This window comes from Solanum verrucosum, unplaced genomic scaffold (genome assembly GCF_900185275.1).
Source record: "Solanum verrucosum unplaced genomic scaffold, falcon-dt-bn FXZP01000032.1, whole genome shotgun sequence".
NCBI classification, from domain to species: domain Eukaryota; kingdom Viridiplantae; phylum Streptophyta; class Magnoliopsida; order Solanales; family Solanaceae; genus Solanum; species Solanum verrucosum.
Window position 1 is genome coordinate 76,051 of NW_026020569.1, and position 17,916 is coordinate 93,966.

General features: G+C 34.9%; 3 protein-coding genes across 3 annotated transcripts; 1 reads left to right on the forward strand and 2 right to left on the reverse strand.

Annotated features, from left to right (window-relative positions):
* Window positions 1-201: 201 nt before the first annotated feature.
* On the forward strand, window positions 202-2,603 carry LOC125810806 (uncharacterized). Its single transcript, XM_049490295.1, has 5 exons — window positions 202-394; window positions 853-1,112; window positions 1,364-1,457; window positions 1,565-1,676; window positions 2,368-2,603. Exons 1-5 carry the CDS (start codon window positions 259-261, stop codon window positions 2,522-2,524), a joined length of 759 nt encoding a protein of 252 aa, XP_049346252.1. The 5' UTR covers window positions 202-258; the 3' UTR covers window positions 2,525-2,603.
* A 1,598-nt stretch (window positions 2,604-4,201) lies between these two features.
* LOC125810784 (zinc finger CCCH domain-containing protein 62) lies at window positions 4,202-7,784 on the reverse strand. The gene is made up of 9 exons (XM_049490273.1): window positions 7,560-7,784; window positions 7,324-7,451; window positions 6,567-6,705; window positions 5,909-5,970; window positions 5,742-5,793; window positions 5,545-5,650; window positions 5,237-5,335; window positions 5,021-5,153; window positions 4,202-4,922 (listed from the first exon to the last, which is right to left on the reverse strand). Exons 1-9 carry the CDS (start codon window positions 7,733-7,735, stop codon window positions 4,375-4,377), a joined length of 1,443 nt encoding a protein of 480 aa, XP_049346230.1. The 5' UTR covers window positions 7,736-7,784; the 3' UTR covers window positions 4,202-4,374.
* A 586-nt stretch (window positions 7,785-8,370) lies between these two features.
* On the reverse strand, window positions 8,371-13,819 carry LOC125810773 (CDPK-related kinase 5-like). Its single transcript, XM_049490262.1, has 11 exons — window positions 13,016-13,819; window positions 11,386-11,516; window positions 11,100-11,141; window positions 10,892-11,000; window positions 10,399-10,477; window positions 9,960-10,256; window positions 9,764-9,876; window positions 9,484-9,591; window positions 9,339-9,401; window positions 9,081-9,248; window positions 8,371-8,929 (listed from the first exon to the last, which is right to left on the reverse strand). The coding sequence occupies exons 1-11, from the start codon at window positions 13,586-13,588 to the stop codon at window positions 8,789-8,791; spliced, it is 1,824 nt and encodes a 607-aa protein (XP_049346219.1). The 5' UTR covers window positions 13,589-13,819; the 3' UTR covers window positions 8,371-8,788.
* Window positions 13,820-17,916: the final 4,097 nt, after the last annotated feature.

The window sequence follows — 17,916 nt, forward strand, 5'->3', positions numbered from 1 at the left end:
CAGCAGCGCAATCATTAGGAAATAAGTGTGGAGCGTCCTAGTCCATACTTTCTATATACCTAATTTAGAAAAGAAGGATCATCCAATTATACTATACAGTTTATTGCCTCTTCCATAGGAAGCAGCAAAATTCAGAAAGCGACACAAAATTCCCCCACAATATATATATACGTATACACATACATACGGTGGTTTAAATTCCTTCAACACAAAGAAACTTTTTGAGCTGAATCGCACCTGCATTTCATTAATTAGAAGATGCGGACCATGGCGAGTTCCGCCTCATCCAGAGGCATAGCCGCCATTGTGGGCGTTGGGCCTAATCTTGGACGCTCCATCGCTCGCAAGTTCGCCCATGAAGGTTATACAGTTGCTATTCTAGCCCGTGACTTGGGTAATTTAACTTCTTTCTCTTCTTCTATTTTGCTATTCAGGATTTAATTTTTGTGAATTTCGCAGTTCCATGACTTTCCATATAAACTGAGTGGTAGTTTAGCGCACTATTACTTTCCATAGCAGGAGAATAATAGGTATTGTTTCTTGTAGTTAGTTCTCTGTTACTACATGTTGCTTTTTGTGCTTTGGTTATTTCATTTGTATATTTTTTCAATTTTCTTATTGCTATGGTATTACATGTGTAATACTTGAACTGAAGATTTTTTGAATATAGATCTCTGTAAAGGTTGAGGTAATGTTACATTCTACTCTTTCCAGATTTCACCGGTGGAAATTCACTGGATTTGATGTCGTAATTGAAGGTTCTATTGTCACACTATAAAGATGGACATGCAACTGGAAATTTATACATATATATATATATTTTTATTTTTATTTTGTGTGTGTTATTTACAGATAGATTATCTAGATTTGCTGATGAGATAGCGAGAGAAGAGAAGGCGCAGGTATTTGCTATCCGAATCGATTGCTCCGATTTACGAAGCGTAAGAGAGGCATTTGAGGGAGTTCTATCACTGGGTTTTGTGGAAGTCTTGGTTTACAATGCATATCAGCCAGTATCTTGGAATCCCACTAATTTTACCGACATTAAAGTCGAACAATTTGAAAAATCTATCGCCATCTCCTCCGTCGGCGCCTTCCACTGCGCTCAACAGGTCACAACTTTTTTAAAGTTCGTCTAAAAAATTAGTACATTTATTTTTGCAACTCTTTAATTAGTTCTAATTTTTATCCAACAGGCAGTTTAAACAACGTATATTACTTTACTTTCTAAAACTCTATATCAATTTAAAACCAGAGCAGGAAATTGAAACGAAAAAAATGCTTCATGGTGTAAAAAATCTTTATACTAATACTACGAGTGTGTGAATTGAAAGTTTGTTGTATGGGAATAAATTTTTTTCAGGTAGTACCAGGAATGGTGGAAAGAGGAAGAGGGACGATTCTGTTTAGTGGTTGCTCAGCTTCTCTTAATGGCATTGCCGGCTACTCCGAATTATGTATATTATTACTAATTCCTTCTTCTTTTGGAAATTTCAGTTTTCGAATGATAATGATATTAGTGAGTAACTAATTTACGCCCCAACTTTGCTTTTGAAATCGAAAGGCTGTGGAAAGTTTGCAATGAGAGGGTTATCCGAATGCCTAGCAAGAGAGTTCCAGCCACTTGGAATACACGTGGCACATGTCATCATCCACGGCATCGTCGGCGCACCTCGGTACTACTCTCCACTTGTCCACTCATTATATATTCCCTTCTTACTAGTTTTGGAAAAACTTTTCTGCTTACTCAAAACTTTTAATTTATATCTTCATATATATTCTTTTTTTATCCAAGAAAGAAGATGCAGGAATCTTTCTTGTTTGTAACAATGACAACTCAGTTTCCAAATGATTTTTTTTGTTGGACTGCTTATTCCATGAGAGTAGTGAACCAATGTAATTATCTTGTAGCAATAGAATATACTCATAAATGAATCCATCAAGTGGTGCAAAGAAAAAGTCAGCCTTAATAAAGATTGTGGACCAGAAAGATCTAGTTAAATTCTTTAAGCAATTATAACGAGTAGAATGCTCTGCTCTTACCTGTTAAGGCTCTTGATGCCCCAAAAAGCAATTCTACTTTATATATATGCCCTAGTGGGGCATGGATATTAAAGGCACAGTTCAGATAGGACTACTGGAAAATTTGCATACCAGTGCCAGTTAGTTGCCTGCCCTGTAGATAAGGGATCCAAAAGGATTTAGCAAACCAAAACACCGTACTATTTGAGCCAAAAACATGATTTCAACTAAATCCGCTTCCGGAATGAACCTTATATCCGGAAAGCATGAATTAACAATAACGTTAGGATATGTGAAGGTGCTACTTGTTGCAGATTAGCCAACTGTCATGAGTTGTGTATGCAGGGGGGCAATGTTATCCAATTCACAGCAAAGCGTAGGAAGGGATGGATTGATGAACCCGGACGCGCTGGCCCAGACCTACTGGTACTTGCACATTCAAGATAGATCTGCTTGGACCCAAGAGATTGATCTTCATCCTTTCAACCAAAGAGATATGTAGAAACAAGAATATGTACTGCTATAATAAGTTAGACATTTTCAATTTAGTGTGGTATTGTATGATGATTGATTGGGATTTTATGTACATTTGATTTGGTTTGGGATTGTAACAATTGAATTTGAAGCAATGTGAACAGGTGAATAAGATCTTCGTATGAGTTTTAAACTTTGTCACAATAAATTAAAACGGAGAATTATAAATTAGGTAGGGACAGGTCTGTGAATGGTTAGAAGTGGCATTCGTGTTCTAATTGAGAACACAAGTAACTGACTTCTTTATGAAGTACATGTAACCTCCGATACATATGTGGACCAAAGAAAAATATAAGTCGTCATCCATTTGTGGCCCATAAGTGTTTATAGCTGACACAAACCAAAATGATTAGTCTTATCATTGCCAGTCTAAATCTCAAAAGGCAACGATGCCAACACCAAACCCATTACTAACCTTTCATTTTCTCAGCTCTCTTGGTTAACTTTTGAGTTTGAAACTTAGAAATTTAAATTTTTAAAATTATTTGAATTTGTATTTTATTTGAAGTTTTATGGGTGAAAGTTCAAACAAATTGATCTGGGTTAATTTCTGAGGACTTGAAATCAAATTTTATGATCAATCATATATTTAAAATTAAATTTTCAAAATTTATGCCAAACCATAGCATACTGATGCTACCGTTGGTGAGGTGTTTCAAGAGTCCACGGTGCTGTTTCAGAGCAAAAACGTTGCACATCATCATCCTAACAGATATACCTAATTTCTAAGACGGTTATAGTTTATTTGTGTACTACTTGTGTATAAATTTTTGTGATGTTGTTTGACTGGGCATATAGCTCAAGAAAGACATTTTAAACTTGTTATTTAAAACCAGATGTGTGGCTATAAATCATCTCAACAACAATGATAAATGAGAAGTCTATATTTAATTTATTTTTAAATATAGATTAAATATAGAAAGACCGACTAAAAAAAAGTTGATCACATGAATTGAGAGATGGAAGGAGTAGTATTAAGGGCCCGTTTGAATTAGTTTAAAAAAATAGTTTTTAAGTCAAAAAAAAAAAATCAAATTGAAATGACTTTTAAATCAAAAACTAAAAAGTAGGGGGAGACCTACTTTTGATTTTTGACTTATTTTAAGTCATTCTTGACCTTACCAAACTCTTCTCAACTTATTTTAAATCATTTTTTACTTATTTTAAATTATTTTTTATATTTGTCAAACACTTTCAAAAGTCAAAAACTGACTTAAAAGTAGGTTTGACCAACTTTTAATCCAATCCAAACACCCTCTTAGTTGTGTAAGTAAAAACTCATACATAAAAAAGGAATTTGATTATAATAATAATAACAAGAAGAAAATCAAATAAGGAGTCATTTGGTTCGGTCTTTCTATATTATTTATACCTTAATGCAAGGATAAGTTATCCCAAATACATGATGAAATAACTTGTTCCCAACCAAACGACCCCTAAGTATAAAGATTATCAGTCAACCCGTAAACCAATAATAATAGGAAGAAAATTTCTCTAGTAGATTTTCACCTCAAAGCAAGCAAATAGAGAAGCTCAACTAAAAGAAAAAATAGGAATAGATGAACAAGATTCAACGGTAAATTTTGAAGTTGCCACTTCAAAAGGAAGAACTAAAACTAAAAAAGAGACGAGAGCTTTAATATACCAATTGAAGACAACACTTCTGCAGATTGCTGTACATATATTTGAAATTCGACATTTACTAAAAAGGCAATGTTCCAAATGCCAGTTTAAGACCCCTTGCACTATTTTGTTTATGTAAACCCCTTGCTGCTGCTGTGTGCAGAGCACAAGCCAGAGCAAGAGAGAGACAAAAAGCTAAAGGTTCCATCTACGTTCATAGTTTACAAATGGGAATGAGCTAGATGATCCATGAGTACCCACCATGCCAGGGTAATGCGGATAATTGCTAGACTGAGATACATACCTAGTGTATGAAGAATTTGGATTACTTCCATGACCATATTGCTGATATTCTGGAGCAGGCAAAGTATAAGAGGAGTAAGAGCTTAAATGTGATCTGGGCGCTGAACCCCAGTAAGATGAATAAGAATATGGTACTCTTTGGCTGTAAGAATCTGATTCAAAATGGCGGAAATTATTTGCTGGAGGATAATTGAACTGCAATGAGGTCTCCCTAATGGCAGGCACAAAGTTTGGATTCCTCATAGGGGGTCTACTGTTTCTGGACTCTGCCAAATTTAATCTTCCTGGTGGATGAGGCTTTCGCTGGTGGTTTTTCGTTCTTTTACTTCCTGCCATTGCTTTCCCACGTTCATCAATAGAATAATAATGTTTCTTTACATTGCTTGTCCGCATCATTTCGCTTGGCCTCCTATGATGATCAAGTTTCTGGCGCTTGTTACCTACATGTAACAAAAACTACATTAGAGTAAACATAAAGTTCTAGTGTGTATTGAGTGAAAAGCTGGTGATGCATCATTTTAATTTCCGTAAAAGGCACCTTTATTTTTAGAGGATGCTTTTGTCGGCTTTGTTGATTTTGATTTTCTTGTTGCTCTAATAAATCTTGCTGCATCTCCACGTTTGTGCTTCTCTGCGAGCACTTCTAGTCTTTCCTCTTCATCCTTCCATTTCTGATTATCCAGCAGCAATTACAGTTAAAGTGAGAGAATATTTGACAAGAACTACAGGTACTCCAGAATGGCTGCAGGTTCACCTGTCTGAAAGTGTTCAATTTATAAAGGTTTCGTCCCTTCACAAGCAATGGAAAAAGTGGAGGTAATTGTTTAACCCCTACGCTCCATAACACCTCAACCTTGTTAATCACAAAAAGTAGATGGAGATGTATTTAGCAAAACTTTGCATATGAAATTGCACAAAAGGGTTATTAGAAGAATGATAGTGCTAGACTGCTAGGTTTTCAAGAAAGCTTATATCCACAATCTCTCAGTCTCACCCAGAACAAGTTTATTACACTTATAATCAGATGTCTCAGTGCGCTCAAAACTTCCTCTTGAGCCTTACCGTAAAGGTATGCTGCTGTTTGGCAGAGCCATAGCTCTCCTTGACAATCCTACCAGCAATGGTTCTCTTCCCTAATTGTTCTCCACCCCTTGCCATCTTGTCAAAACTTCAAAACACGACATGATTAATCCAAAAGGCAAAGACCACTCTACACTGACAAAATGTGAAACAAACAGGAGAATCGATCAGGTGAATACTTGTTGTACACTTTCTGTTTGAATAATACAACGTCTCCTTTACATACGTCACCTGCACAAAGAATCACCAGGCTAAATACTCAAAGATCAAAAACAAAAGGGGAAGTACAAGAAGCATAGGTGAAACAGAGAGATTCTGAGGTGTCATGATGCCAAATATTAACTACCGGTGCAGTTTATGGTAAAAGATGATCTGGGATATTGTCTTTGACCATTTCCATCTTTAATCCTGTGTACAAATGAAGCAATAAGACTTCCCATTAGCATAGGAGGAAAAGAATAAAAGACTACTGGGAAAAGGAACAATACAGTTCAAAATATGGAGTGACAAGATCATATTTACAGTTAATCCAAAACACAACTTTTAGTTGGTTGAATCTTCAGAATGATTCAGAAATCAATTGTAGCACATAGAACGGAACTTTTGCTGTCAGTTGCAAATTTAGAATGATGAAGTAGGAACAAAATCATGGAGCACTTCTAGGTCTCACTAATGATGCAAACCAGGGTTTTTAATTTGCTTAACTATATGCACCAGTAATTTGCAAAGTTTTATCCCTTTTTCTTAAATATTCTTATGCAATCTCAAGCTGGCTGCTCATACTCAGCAATCTGAATGCTTGAAGCTCTAGCTATTAATGAGATCCATCCTTGCACCACAAAACAAAACATAACAGGAAACAAAAAAACAACAATATACAAAAAAGAAAGATATTATAGAAATGGTTGATGGAATGCCATGAGAGAAACACTCTATTGGACATACACAAAAATTCTAGTGCTGCATTTAAATACATCAGGTTTACATCTTACACTCAGACGTACCTCCAGTGCTCTATGATCCTCTGTATACTTTCTTCTTTTGTACCTGATAACCTCAACCCATTTGATCGCAAATATGCTTTATAGTCCATCAACGTGAGCTTCCCCAATCCTGCCCTTAGCTTCCTCAATTCTCCACCACCTATATAACACAAAAAAGATGATATATACATATATTAGAGATACCGCAACTAGCCAATTTATTCTGTTTGAAATAATTAGAGTTGAAATAAGACAAAAACTTGCAAATAGTTGGAAAATCTTTATGCATTTGCCTACTCCTCCACCTTGAAAAGAGATCAAGTTATGAACCCCTTTGAAAAATATAGAAGTGCATTGTGTATAAATGTCAGGATCCACAGTTTACATTATAATTGATAATACCCCAAATTGTCCATTGAATAATGAGTAAATTTTATTGCTTTGCACCCTTCCTTTCTGTGGCCACAAAAGCTCATGTGGAAAACTAGTATCAACTGGACTTCCATATAAAAAAATTCTTCATGTTCACTTGGCTCCAATAACACCTGGAAAACGTCATGAGTTGTTCTTGATGGGATATAGAATTAAAAAAAAACAACACATGACGTTTTCCCCCAACATTTAACCCAATTGAGAAGAAAGCCACTGACAAAAAACATAGGAATTTAGTTAAAGAATAACCAATTTTCCCCAAAAAATATAGGGATTTAGTGCAAACTTAGTTTTCTTTCGTTTATCAGTAGATTACCAGAAACCTAAGAGCAGAAAATCTTCATACCTTGGAGAAGCCGAAGCACTCTATCGCTACTCAATTCCTCACCTTCCTCTTGGATATCCTCATCATCATGTTCTTGAGACCCGGAAGACTCCTCTTCCTCCTCATCTTCGGAATCACCGTTGCTCTCGCTGACCAAATATGATCATCATTAAAATTTACAAAGATATGAACATAAATCATTCATATACCCTAACAAAATTAGTTTAGAATTGAGGCGTAATATTGGAAATTAATACCTTGAGGCGGAGGAGTCAAAATCATCTTTACTAGCGGCATCAAAATCGTCATCCGATTCTAATAATTGTACTGATTCTTCTGAACTTTCTCCTTCTTCTTCTTCGTCGCCATTTTCTTGTTCGGAAGAAGAGGAAATCTCAATGACACTGCGTTTTGCTCTACTCCTTTCCATCATCTCAACAAGAGACTACCCATTTTCATTCAAAATGCCCTAATTTTAAGGTCCCCATTACTTAACGCACTTTTTTTTTATAATTCAAATTGCCCGAGATGGGTTGAATCTATTTAACTTCCCGTCACTAATTTCTCGTGAAATGATGTAAAATGGTTACAAATCAAGTCAAATAAACGGTAATCTTTAACAATTTAATGTACAAAAAATTGAAATTTGATTCATCTTTCAAAATCAAGTTAATTTGGTTTTAATAAATCATCATTTAGTGATGACGGTTATCAAGTTAATTTAGCGTGTGTTCGTCGTTCAATATTTCAATATCCTCCCTACTTAAAATAAGGCTGGAGGAAAGACAAATAGATTAAGGACAACCAACTGAACAATTTGGTACATGCTTTCAATGACTACTTCATCATCCCTACCTAACCTTTAACAAAGGTGGTAAGCGGGTTAGATTGCATGCACGTACAAGGTAACTATTGATTAAGACTAAGGCGGATGGAAAAATATCACCTAGACTTCACTAACTTAATCCTTAGCGAGGCTTTTAGCTAAAAAGTTGATGACTATCGCGATGATTGATCATTTCGAGTCACATATATTCCAATCTAGTTGAGAAGCAAGAAAAAGGAAGAGGTGGAACTACTAAACTAGAAAGACATGTAGACAACATTACACAATGCAATTGTAGACATCAGCGCATGTCCAACAGGTTAAAACACCTAGTGTGTGACCAAAAACCAGCTGAGAAGTACTCTCACCTGCAATCAAACATAACTAACTACAGCTTTACAGTAAGAACTCTATATGCAGGATGTCACTGCTCTGATAACACACGGCGGTCAAACCTCTCATCCTCTCCTGGAAAGTTGTTCCATGGAATCTCATACTAGTCCCAGAAAAAATAATGAGATCTATGAAGCTCCAGAATGAGGGACATAAGTTGATCTTCGTCATTCTTCACTCCAAGGTCATTTGACTGCCAAACAATGCATTCATAACGAGAATGTGGATACACCAAGAGAACCATTTTCTGATTCAGTGGGGCTTGAATCATTGAACTTTTGTAACTGAACGGCTAGACACTCCATGCAACAACTTTGCAAAACCAAGAAAACTGAGCTTTCCGTCAGTGTGCCTGAGCCAGTCATGTAGAACAGCATGGACAGGAACCGAAGGGCTAAGACCAAGTTCCTGGACCAACAATTTGAAATTATATTCAGTTAGATTGCTTCCCCAATCACTTGCACACTCTCCTCTCCCGAAAAGGAAAAAAACGAGACCGTTATATAAGAGACTGAGACGTGGCAATCAATATTCAGAATAAAAAATTAACCATGATTACCGAAGCTAATTCTTCTATCATAATGGCCCTATTGCCTTCCTTCTCAAAGATTTCATAGGCACAACGTGCATGTTGTTCCCACCGATCAAAAGCCTCAAGTTGATGAACACTTAATGCCGCTGCACAAAACTCTTCAAAATCCATCCTCCTGTACTGCAGCGCATTAAGCTGCATGACAAGGACAATGAGTATTTATTAAACCCTTAACAATGACAACACCAGTCAAATATCTGAAGTCAATAGGATCTCAAAATCTACCGATGCAAGAAAATCATGGATGCGAGCTTCCTTCATTGCATCTGTTGCATGTTTCATCAGGGCCTGGTAAAATCATGAAGATCAGCAAAAACATGAAAGATACTACAAGAGACTAATAAATCGTTCTTTTTTCCAAAAGACGGACCGTTTTAACATTGTCGAAACTTATGGTGCCATTTTTGCTTGGTTGTAGCAGTGCAAACTGCTCCTTCAAATAGAATAGCTCATCTACTGTCAATGTCTTTGACAAAGCCTGCAAAAATTGTAGAAGTGACAAGGCCATGAAGCCCAATGCAAAAGATCAGTATGAAATTTCAGCAAACACTATGAGGTACTAAACAGAGCTTTTATTACTCGACATGTAGCATTGGACTCGGAAGATAAAATGGGAACAGAAAAACTTTTCACAGTAGCATCATACACACCCGTAGTGCAGCTTTCCTAAGAGCAGAGGACCGCATGTAAGCCTTCATCAGTTTGAATATCAGAATATCCAAAGCCACTTCTATGTTGTGACTATTCTTTATCCATGGATGACCTGAGACAGTAAGTTGTTCAGCAGTTTGGAGAAATTTAAAGAACAAAAAGATCGTCTTTTCCAATATAACTCAAGAAACTCACCCAAAGCCTGAGCTGCAGTCATTCTTTTCCGGGGATCCTTATTCAATAGACGTTTCACAAAGTCTTTCGCCTCAGAAGATAATGTAGGCCAAGGCTGTTCTTCAAAACTTGGATCAGCTTTGAGGACAGACCTAAATATCCCAGATTCTGTTCGAGCCCAAAAAGGACGGCTTCCACACAATAGGATATATGCTATGACACCTATACTCCAAACATCAGCCTCTGTACTATAAGATCTATGTAGAACCTCGGGCGCGACATAATATGCACTACCAACTATATCATTAAGTCTTTCATCTGCAAAGAAATTGAGCAAGGTGCATAAACAAGTTGGTGAGCTTCTCAAATTTTATGAAAGGTAGTTTTTTTTTCTACTTTCCTTTTTTTTTTGGGTGGGGTGGGGTGGGGAGTGGTTACAGAGATACAGTAATGGACTAACCTGGCTTCACAAAATCAGACAGTCCAAAGTCTATTGCTTTAAGTTGTGCATTTTCCTCCTTAGACGTGAATAAGAAATTCTGGTCAATCAGAAAGCTGGAATTAGACAACGGAGAGTCTGATAGAGAGGAAGGCTTACTGAAACAGATGACATAGCTTCTCTAACAAGTGATAGATTCAGCCACAGCAAAATGGCACGGCTGAACATTTGAGCTTCTCTATCACTTGCTAGCTAAATAAAGAAGTTCCTAAACTGTAATACTAGATGAGACAAACATTAAGTCTGCCTGATGAATAATATATCTACGCAACTTGAAACTGAAAGAAAAAACACTGCATTTGGAATATTAACATAATCCAAGACCCAGTAAAGAAAAAGGCGTTTTTTTGTGCAGAACAAAATTCCTCTCTTCTACACAGGGTAAAATATCTAGATATGCTGAAATGTTGTTCAGTCTAAAGCAATCATAGAGTGAGAACTTTAGTCCTCCCACCTCTGGCTTAAGATCCCGGTGTACCACACCTTGAAGGTGGCAAAATGCTACAACTTTCAGTATTTGTATCATTACAGTCTTTGCATCATCCTCTGAGTACTTTCCACCTCTGCAGGACAAGAACACTACTACTTAGCACCTTCTCTATCAATTAAAACACAAGGTTCGAATTCAAAAATATTGAAACATGGGAAAGATCAAAAACTACCTAGAGAGTATTCTATCCAAAAGCTCACCTCCTTCACACAGCCTGAAATTTAACGAGATTAATCAGCAGTATTTCAAAAGAGCAGTGTGATAAGGAATTAGCAGATCAAGCTCCTGATAAGAGCAAAATATGATAATTGAACAAAAATGTTTGCTGAGAAAATAAACAAACTGTCATGCTACTTGAAACTCTGGTTGATAACCAATAAAGTTTTCTCTCAACCTTAGTTTGAGACTGAACCCCATTGCAAATGTAAATGTGATGGGAGTTGAGTGATGAAGCTTACTCCATGACTATGTAGACATTGGTGTGGTCTTCATATGAATCATAAAATTTTACTAAATTGCTATGTCCTGTCAAAGCTCTTAATATCTTCACCTCTCTTCTCACATCCTCAATGGCTATTGCAGTAGTCATCTGGAAAAGGAAAAGAATATGATCATATATTTCAGATAAAACACCAGAAGATAATTTAAAAACACACTGATGCACATTCTGAACAACAATAGGCATGCATCAACTTACATTAGGGAATATTCAAGCAAAATAGAAATATCAAGCTAGAAACACCAGAAAGCAGCTCACTGAACAGTTATAAATTCCACCGAAATTTGGAGGAGGGGAGAGGAGAGAAGCACATGCCAAATACATCGCAAGCTCTCATTAGAACACCTATTAAGTAAGACAGACTTCCCAACTATCCACAAACTGTCAGCAGCCTTGATTAAGACAGACTGAGAACTGATAACATTATTCAAGAAGATTTTGCTGTTGTAACAATGACAACAACAACAACATACCCAGTGTAATCCCAAAAGTGGGGTCTGAGGAGGGTAGGATGTACGCAGACTTTAAGAGCCCTTAAACTCTACAACATGTATGATATTGGAGAGGAAGGGGAGGGGGTTGTGGGAGGGAGTCTTAACTTATTGAAGTAAATCCTTCTCCTTCTTGTTACTTGTACAACTAGAAGGCAAAGAAAACACATTTAACTCCATCTCCCCATTTACTTTTTAAGAAATAAGAGCTACTTTACTCTAGAATATGTTCCTTTTATTTTTTTACTTCTAAACCAAATAAGGAGCATGAACACCAGATGGAACTAACCGGCCTTTAGGAACAAACAAACCAAGCCATCCAATATCAAATATAGACCTGCTTGAACCAACTTTTGTAAAGTTAGAGAATTCTTTGGGTAGGACAAATACTAGTTGTCTCACCTCAATTGTCATGTCGAAAGTTTGGCATTCCAAACTCAACTGTAAGTTTTTGGACATCAATGATCAATGGGAAAAAAAAGGGACGATAACATCACCCCTCTTCCTTGACTTTCCTTACACCCTTAAGATGTTCTTCCTCTTTTCATCGCATCCAATTATAATGTCGATACTCTATTTACTCATAGTTTATCTCATCTCAGTGCATCTTATGGACAATTGAACAGATAATTTTCAGACTCTAAAAACAGTTCAAGAAAAACTCAGACTATAGTGCACTGCAAAGATTGAATAGCTTCTTTTGAAACAGTCACCAGCATACAAATGTAATCACAAACACCATAAAGTATGCCACTGCAACAGAAGCTGTAAAAAGCTTCCTCATTCCATCACTTCACAGCCTTTAAACTTAATTACCAAGAAAAATTAAGCTTTGAACTTAAATCATCTACTATACCACCTAAGGAAACAGTAGATGATGGATCCATTTGGAAAACAAAAACAATAAGTGGTACAAAAAGGACATTTGAAAATAGAAAGATAACAAAGTCAAAGACTACAATCTGTAGAGTAGATCTGACCACTAATACTCAAGTAGTAAAAAAGAGAATAATCCAAATAACTTTGACCACAGAGATGATAGATCATATCAGTTAATCAAACTTGAAAGAAAATTGAGAGTATCATAAAATGCCAAACCTTTGATTTGGGGATGACTTTTACAGCAACTTCTTGTCCTTTAACCTCACCTTTCTTGAACTTAGCTTTACAAGTATATCCAAAATGCCCTCTTCCAACTTCCTCTCCCAGTTCATACTTGTTCCCAAAATTCTTCGAAAATCCAAAACTCTTATCAAGCCCCGCGCCGCCGCCGCCAACCTCCGTTTCATTTACTTCGGGAATCGCAGACTCATTCGGTTTCACAGAGCCGTGTCGCCGAGCCAACACAGCACGGATGTGTTTCGCCGGAGACGGCGGAGGAAATGGCCGTTTAAAAAACCTTCGAGGAGTAGAATTAGAGCTGGCATTCGCCGGAGATCTCAACGGAGATTTCTTGGAGAACAAATAATGCGCCGGACTAGGACTGTAGAAAGGGAAAAAAGGTGACTTTTTACCTACATCAGCTTCGTCCTTTTTCGTCCTTTCTTGCTGATGGCTGTTAACGTCCTCATTATTGTTCGGAGTAGCTTTCACCGGAAGTGTAGCTCCGTTTCCGGCGACAGTAATGCTGTCGCTGGAATAATTTGAGGGTCTAGAAGTGCAAGCACCCATTGGGGTTTCAGAAACAACGCAATGTACTTGAAGAACAAATTAAGGCAAAAAAAAAAATAGCTCAGTTAGCTCTCAAAGTTGAGAAAACTGCACGATAACGAAATTAGTATAAATTAGCGGAAATTTGTTTATTTTGAAGTTTGAATTTGTGTTGAAGAGCGATGAAGAAGATGGATCTGCAGAGGGCAGAAGGCGATAAAAAGGAAACGACGAGATGTTCGCTTTTTTGTCTGAAAAATATACTACTATATTTTAACAAAAATAAGAATAGAAAACACCAAGGCCATAAATCCTCTAATCAATTTACGAGTATTAAAAGTAAATGAAATTTGATACTAATAAATTTTATTTATATCTGTGGTGCAGAAGACTTTAATATCTTTAGTAATTTGACTATTCTCTTCTTTATTTTTAACAAAAATACGTATAACTTATTTTTTTGTTAAGTTTACAAATCCATCCAAAATCTAGAAGCTTCATATTTCCTTTGTGGTCTGTTTTCTTTTCTATATTAGGAAGATGAGATTAGAGGAGGTGAGTATATACTTAAAATTTCTCTTTTATATTATATTTGATTATATTGATTTGTATTATTTTATATTTATCTATAATACAAGATAAACTGGTCTCAAAGTTATAATTCATACTATAATTTTAAAATAATTTTGTGGACCAAACGACCCTTTGATATATATATATATTCCTATTTTGTGCTATCAGTGATAATTAATTACATTAGTATCGTGTATTTATATATAATATATGTTACGCTTTCAATAATACAAATTTAAATTTATTATACGTTAGATTGAAGTTTATTTGAACGAGGAGGTTAATATACTATATAAAAATACTATTCACTGACAAAATTTGTTTAACTAACTAACCTTGAACGTAAAACTAGCCGTATGGTTTGTTTAAAAATGACGAAAGCTATTAAGTATTAACAATGACAGATAATTAATAATTAAAGCTCCGCTGAAAAAATAGATTGCTTATATTGGAAGTCCTAGCCATTCTGTTGACCTCCACGTGTCGATATTAAGATGGGTTTCAATCATAGAAACTTGAATATTTTAAAACAAAAAACTAACTTATTTAGTTAGTTAGTACTTAGTAGCGAATGATAATAGTCTTTTCTAATGGATAAATATGGATTAATTAACCATAATTTAGTAAGTCATGGCTCGTACATGTATAATATAACTTAATTTTATCTTTTACTAATGAAAAAAATCCCACATATAAATCTCATTCCACTATAATAATTCACGCACAAATAATACGGTATAATAAACATTACTCTTAACATAATAAATCATAAATCATATGAGGTAAATCATACCTAAAAAAGTCTGTACAATGAACTCAACTAAAAAATATATGAGGAATTTCAAAAATGAGATCTTTAATTAAAAATTTTCTTGCTCAACCAACTTGGTTGTTTGTTTAGATTATTGAATATATATATATATATATATATATATATATATATATATATATATTAGGGAAAAAACAAGGAGAGTGAGATAAGATTGAGACAAAACTAACCTACGATTTTGTCTTTAAAAGGTTTTAAATTTTGTCTGTTAGTATATGGGTAATATCAAAGATGTGGAATAAAGGGACAATTCTTCTGTTTTGGCATTAAGCAGCAAAGGAATCCACACCTTCCATGTTTTCACAACTCTTTCTACTACTTGTTGTTTTCAATATACAAAATTGCCTTTCTTTATGTTTGAAATTTCTTGGAATTTACAAGCTCCTTCAAATTTACTCATATGTGTTTAAATTTCATTTACCAATAACAAATCAGAATTGCTGCTTTGCCATAATTATTTGGAGTTCTTTTTTCTAGCATTGAAATCTCATTTCCCTCTTAGCTATAATACACGTACGTAGGACATAAATTGTCATGTAGAATGTCATGTAGGACATATGTGTCTATTTTTATTTGTATACACTCAAAGTTTGAGAGCATGAGTATGAAATGAAGGCAAGTTAAATGACATATTTATGTATTATGTTGAAACAATTTTATTTTTGACTTAATTATCTTTGATGATGTCATCATTAATATTATAATTATCATCATCTCATTTTTAATTATTTCCTGGGGTGGCAATTAGCTATGGATTAAACTGATAAGACTTTTTTTCATCACTAATACGTACGTGCTTAGCTAGTTGTTGTACTAATTATAATTTGTTTGTCACGAATGATGAAACTGTTATTGCCGGCCGGGTACGTACTTTGACAATTTTTTCTCCTACATATTATATTGTAAATAAGAATACAAATATAAAATTGGACATAAAGTCATATATTAATTTAACAGGATCCTCAGTCCTCACCTATCAATTATCATCTCACTTCTCGGTTCTCTTGGTTAAGAAACAATTTATTTTAAAATTAATTATTTTATAATTGTTATTCACTCTCAATACAGATAAAACTAACATTATTATCTCAAGATAAATAGTTTCATGATAAGATTAATTCATCCTAAAATTAATTATTATGATATTTTATCCCTTGTTTGTCGTGCTAGAGCCCCTTAGGTACATCGAAGTGCTTTATCTCATTATTATTTGTGGTTAAGGCCTAGCTTTTCAATATGAATATTTCTTTGGTCTTTTCTTTTATTATTGAAGAAAACACTTCTTAATTGAGAGAGGAGTTTTTATATTATTGATATATAGGACAAAAAAAAGGAGAGAGGTGAGACAATCTAATGAGGCTCTTAAGAGATGGAACAGTTATATTAAACACACATATATTGCTGCTAGCTCCATATTTAAAACATCATGTGCTGTTTAATTATGATATGATAAAGTGGTCCTGGGAGATTTTCTTTCTCCTTTTTTCATACTTTTTTATCAGTTTCATCGACTTTATTTTTCTTTTTTCTTATTAAGAATCTCTTTTTCATTAACTTTAATTCTTTTTCTGGATAGCATGCACTACAGCTTTTATTTTTATTTTTTCCCCATAAGTATGCATGTACATCTTGCTGATTAAAGCATATATAGTATGAATTTACTAATAATAAATGTTATTAAGTCAAAAAGTTTAAGGATTGGAGAGCGGTATTTGATATTTGAAAACGGAATATAATTCATCTGTGGCTAAAACTCACTCATAGATATCGTGTGTGAATCTGTTGGGTATCTCTTTAATCATTTGTACAAATTAAAGTGAAATCTTTGCAACTTTTCTTTAATCATTTAGTGGGATGATAAATAGAATGAAACGCACTTTCCCATAAGGATTCTTTACCTTATATGTTCAGCACAAGTTCTCTTATATGAGACTTTGCTAGGTACGTATTCCATGTTTCATTTTACTTGGCCAGGTTGAAAAATTGACGCTTTTTTAAAGAATTTTTTTATTAATAGTCCCTTTTTTACTAGATTAACTTTATTAATTATATTTTGAAAATCTAAATATTGACTAGTAATACTTTAGACAGTTATTTAATGATATAGGTAGTATTTTTTTTTACGACGAGAGAAATTTACAATCGCTATTCTTTGGGTACGCACATGTAAAACCATTGCTCCTATGCATAATGCAATAGCTCGCAAACCACACAACAGAGATAACTCGTAGACAAGCCTGGTACGATGAAACCTTGCTGGTCACCGGCTATTTGATGTCATCGCCACGAGTAAAATCATAACATATGTGTAATGACATACCTTATATGATCTAATTAAGACTAGATTATGGTTGGAGTTTGGTCACGGTGATATGTTAATCAGTTGTGGTTGTGGTTGATAATCAAGCACCTAAACTGTTAAGTGCAAGGGAAGCTGACAAATTACCTTACTTGCCACAAGGACAATCTCACGAGTAATATTTAAAGTATATTTATTTCAACTATCAACGATGAATATGATCCATTCATTTTTAATTAAAAGTTTATAAATTTGATAAAGAGGCATTTTCCTTATAATGAGTCGATATATGTCAGATGAATCTGAATTATAGTTGCACTAGTAAATTTCAAATACTAAAGACATAAAGAAAAAGAAAAGAAATGGAGTAGTATAGTATTGTGTTGGGATTTATGCAGTTTTGATGATTGACAAGGAAAGATGAAACACGTCAGTCAACATGATCCAAATGTGCACTATCACGAGCAGTTGAATTCGAGAAAGCTTTTAAAATGAATAAAGATAAGAGTGCAGAAGTAAAGGAATGGATAATGCTAATTTCGAGAGAAAACCCACGGAAGTAAACATCTGAGGAATTGAAGAGAAAGAATCGATGAGTTCAATTTGAAGAAGGAATCTAAAGAGGCGAAGAGTTTTAATTGAAGAAGG

Bases quoted from the DNA above. Each gene is read 5' to 3' on its own strand.
- LOC125810806 (XM_049490295.1), top strand. From the start codon at position 259: ATGCGGACCATGGCGAGTTCCGCCTCATCCAGAGGCATAGCCGCCATT. The intron at 1,113-1,363 runs GTCACAACTTTT...AATTTTTTTCAG, and splicing joins CCTTCCACTGCGCTCAACAG to GTAGTACCAGGAATGGTGGA. The intron at 1,458-1,564 runs GTATATTATTAC...TGAAATCGAAAG, and splicing joins TGCCGGCTACTCCGAATTAT to GCTGTGGAAAGTTTGCAATG.
- LOC125810784 (XM_049490273.1), bottom strand. From the start codon at position 7,735: ATGATGGAAAGGAGTAGAGCAAAACGCAGTGTCATTGAGATTTCCTCT. The intron at 5,971-6,566 runs GTACGTCTGAGT...ATTTGTACACAG, and splicing joins AGGATCATAGAGCACTGGAG to GATTAAAGATGGAAATGGTC. The intron at 5,336-5,544 runs GTAAGGCTCAAG...GTGATTAACAAG, and splicing joins AACAGCAGCATACCTTTACG to GTTGAGGTGTTATGGAGCGT.
- LOC125810773 (XM_049490262.1), bottom strand. From the start codon at position 13,588: ATGGGTGCTTGCACTTCTAGACCCTCAAATTATTCCAGCGACAGCATT. The intron at 10,478-10,891 runs GTGGGAGGACTA...CTGATTGACCAG, and splicing joins ACCGGGATCTTAAGCCAGAG to AATTTCTTATTCACGTCTAA. The intron at 9,592-9,763 runs GTGTGTATGATG...CAATTTTTGCAG, and splicing joins TTAGGAAAGCTGCACTACGG to GCTTTGTCAAAGACATTGAC.